The 4,029-nt window shown below is 31.6% G+C and overlaps 1 protein-coding gene across 1 annotated transcript in view; it reads left to right on the plus strand.

Annotated features, from left to right (window-relative positions):
* ABCA5 (ATP-binding cassette, sub-family A (ABC1), member 5) overlaps positions 1-4,029 on the plus strand; it is a 76,587-nt gene that overhangs the window by 42,376 nt on the left and 30,182 nt on the right. Inside the window, exon 19 of the mRNA XM_008586617.1 lies at positions 2,651-2,820. Within this exon, the coding sequence (XP_008584839.1) occupies positions 2,651-2,820 (170 nt within the window). The remainder of the gene's footprint in view (positions 1-2,650; positions 2,821-4,029) is intronic.

A 4,029-nucleotide genomic window follows, 5' to 3' on the forward strand; every position in this document is an offset into this window, starting at 1 on the left:
CTTTTTTTAACTAGCATTTATTGTTCCATCTATAAAATGAGTAACTGACAAATAAATATTCTCAAATTGTATAATTTTTAATTACTATTATTGTATCTTAAATTTTGTTTTGCATTTTTTTTACTTTTTTTTTTGCATCTATGAGTTAGTTTTTATAACCACTTCCTGCAAATAACAGGAAAAATAAGTTTTATTCCTATTTATCAGATGAAGAAACTGACATATAAAGAAGGCTATATAGCTAGTAGATCTGGGATCAAAATGACATCTCATTAGCATTAGCCTCTCTCAGTTAGGTTCCCTTAGGGTGCTAGGTATTGAATTATGTGGAAATAACATTAACTACTTTCATACATTGCATTCCTATCTTGTTAGATCCAAAATGGTGGTAGGAATAAAACTTAATACTTAAGAATAACAGTATTTGTATGTTAGAAATATGGTGAATTTATTGGCTTTTTTGACCAAATATATTTGGTATTAAACAAATGACAGTCAAGTATCTGATTTATTCCTGTGTCAGCATTACTGAAAGAAAAATTTTTATTTAAATTAACATGTTTCAGTTTATTTAAATTGAACATCACTCATAAAATACTCCCTGAGAAACAATAAAAGTGTCTTAGTTTGGATTGCGATAACTAAATATCAGAGACTTGGGAGCTTAAACAACAGAAATTTATTTGCTCACAGTTCTGGCAACTGGAAGTCTGAGATCAGAGTGCCAGGATGGCGAGGGCTCTTTTCATGACTTGCAGAAGGCCACCATCTCACCGTGTGATCACGTGACTTTGTGTGTGTGCAGAGAGAAAGAGAGCTAGAGTGCATTCTCTGGTGTCTGTTATTATAAGGACACTAATCCCATCATAACGGCCCCACTCTCGTGACCTCTTCTAACCCAAATTACTTTCCAGAGGTCCCATCTCTAACTGTCATCACATTGGGGATTAGGACTGCAACAGATATATTTGAGGGAGCACTCATAGTTTGTAACAAAAAGAGTTTTGCAGTCAAATACATTTTAAAATGTTACATTTTGTATTCCATTTGTTAAAACATTGTTCATTAAAAACACATGAAGTGTTCTATGGTAAAGAAATTTCTTCGCCTTTGTTTAAACTGGAGTTTCCAATATTTTTTAATCATGATTTTTTTTTAACCTAAAACACTTATTAACTTATTAAGGAACTGTATTTCAATGTAGTATGCTTTTAGAAATGCCATCTTAGGTGTACTTATAACAATTTAGGAATGATTTTTTTTTTAATGTAAATGCTGGTGAAGATGTGGAAAAAGGGGAACCTTTCTACACTGTTGTTGGGACTGTAAATTAGTGCAGCCATTAGAGAAAACAGTGTGAAGTTCCCTCAAACAACTACAGATAGAACTGCCATACCACCCAGCAATCCCATTGCTGTGTATACCCAAAGGAATGGAAATCAGCACGTCAATAAGATACCTACACTCCCATGTTTATTGCAGCTCTATTTACGACAGCCAAGAGTTGGAAGCAATCTAAGCATCCATTGACAGATGACTGGATAAGGAAAATGTGGTATATGCACTCAATGGAATACTACTCTCCCATTTTAAAAAAAAAATGAGATTCTGCCATTCACAGCAACATGGGTGAACTTAGAGAAAATTGCATTAAGTGAAATAAGCCAGGCACAGAAGAAGTACCGCATGTGCTCACTCATAAGTGGGAGCTAAAGTAAAGAAAGAAAAGAAAGAAGGAAGGAAGAAGGGAGAGAGAAAGAAACAATCACAATAATACGTTAAACTTTCAAAAAGAAATTAAAAAGAGAGAACTGTGGTTATTAGAGGTGGGGGAGGGGGAGGGGGTTGGCAAGAAACTAGTTAAGGGTCACAAAAATTATGTTTTGTAAGCATGAGTATACTAATTTTCCTGACTTGATCACCAAATATTGTACACATGTATTGATATTTGATTCTGTACCCAAAATATATATATATAATCAATTTAAAAAATAAAAAAGTAAAAAAATAAATATAATAGGGTATTTGAAAATTATAACTTGCTAAATAAAACGTTATGATCTAAGCTCTCCAACCACCTCATTGTGACACTTATCAAATATAATGTACAGATATATTGCCTAATAAATAGCAGCCTTCCAGATAGGACATTATTATACCTTGCTTTGCTTCCTAAGAGGAGCAGTGGCAATTAATGTGAGTAAATTGCAATTAGGGTGAAATTTCATGAATCATTCGAAGTTTCATTGTATTTTAATTTTATGTTCTGTATCTAAAATATTTTGTTAATATATGGAAAGTAAATAGTTATAATGAAGAAGGGCAGGAAATAGTTCCTTTAGGAGTATAGAGACATAAATATTTGTGACATAATGTCTGGTTCTTTAACAGTTACATGTTTACATATCCTATAAAAATTTAAAGGTGACTATCCTAAAATATACTTTTATAACTTTTAATTTTGTTACTCAGTATTGGCTTTCTCTCCATTATTGTCACGAGATCATTTTGGTGAGTTGGGATTTCTATTTTTTAAAAGTTTTCTTTGTTCTTTGCTTTTTTGTTTTTTAGTGATTACCTTTTAACTGTCTGGGGTTTAAATCTCTAGAGATGGGAAGAAAGATTTTTAATAAATTTTTTTTCCTTTTAGGTTGTTTCTGCTTTTAATTTTTTTTGCAGTTCAGATTTTTATGTTTTTGGTTCATCACTCTTTTAAAAATGCTGTGGTTCCCATCAAACTTGTTCCAGACTTATATTTCCTAAAACCTGGAGATAAACCTCATAAATACAAGACAAGTCTGCTTCTTCAAAATTCTACTGGTGAGAGTGTGTGAAGGTCTGTGAATGTGTGTTGGGAGGGGAATGGGATCAAGGAGTAGAGACAGATCAGAGATTTGGATTTTAGAAATGTATTTAAGGTAAAGGCATGGTTTGTCTGCACAAAATCTAAGTTAAGTGAAATACTTTATAGATGCTGAATAATACAGAAATGAAATTTTGATTTAAATGTAAATGGCAGTCTTAAAAACATTCTAGTTTATACTGCTTATAATCATAAAATTCCTTTTTTTAAATAGTAGCAACATTATTCTTAGTAGCATGCTTTATCTCATAGTTCATGATGAACTTCAGAAGTTGAAAAACCCTCTTTAGAAAGTAATACAGTATATAATATTTATCCAGATATATATCTACATAGAAATGTTTAATCTTTCAAGGACTATCTGAAGAATTAGTTATAGTAAAGAATTTACAATAAAACAAGAGCTTTAGCTTCATGTGCTTAATCTTGCTGAAATACATTAGAAAGTTGCATTTTATATAACCTTTTCTATAATCACAAACTCTTTGGGGTTTAACATTTCCTAACACTTCCCCCGTATTCTAGTATCTCTCCTTTTTGATTGACTACTAACTAAGGAACTTTGCCCAGTGTTAAAGTAATAAGCATTATATAAAGTACATTAAAGTCATCACTGTTAAAATCTGGTGTTAAAATCTTAATATATTATATAACCTCATCCTTTTGGGGGAAGATACGTTTAAGTAGAACATTACTCTCGAATAGGAAATATTATGTTTTGCAATTTTTTTCTTTGATTAAGAATTTTTGCTTTTAGATTTAATGTACATTTGATGTTTCTAAAATATAGTACTGCATTGAACCTTATATATGGTGATAATTGTGACTTTTTTATGTGTTTGAAGAATTATACATGTATCTCAAAACTATGTTCTAAGTTCATTTTCCTTGATCTGCAGAAATTCTAGTATTTTCAACGTTTGTTGCTTCCATTATTTTTTAGTATTCTTAAGAGTTGCTTGTTTATGTATCCCATATTTTCCTAGGCCCTGTTGCTGGTCCAAAGTAAAACTTTAGGAGTCACTGGCCTCTGTGTGTATATAGTAGGTGGTATCTTACCCTCCTTGCAAAACTTTTTGTATCATAGGCAGTACAGTTCCTTCAGTTATATAGCTCTCCTCTCAGAGTATATAACCACTCTTGCAAACTAAAGATGAGAGATCAGT

The sequence above is a fragment of the Galeopterus variegatus genome, unplaced genomic scaffold, assembly GCF_000696425.1.
Source record: "Galeopterus variegatus unplaced genomic scaffold, G_variegatus-3.0.2 Scaffold4047, whole genome shotgun sequence".
NCBI lineage: Eukaryota > Metazoa > Chordata > Mammalia > Dermoptera > Cynocephalidae > Galeopterus > Galeopterus variegatus.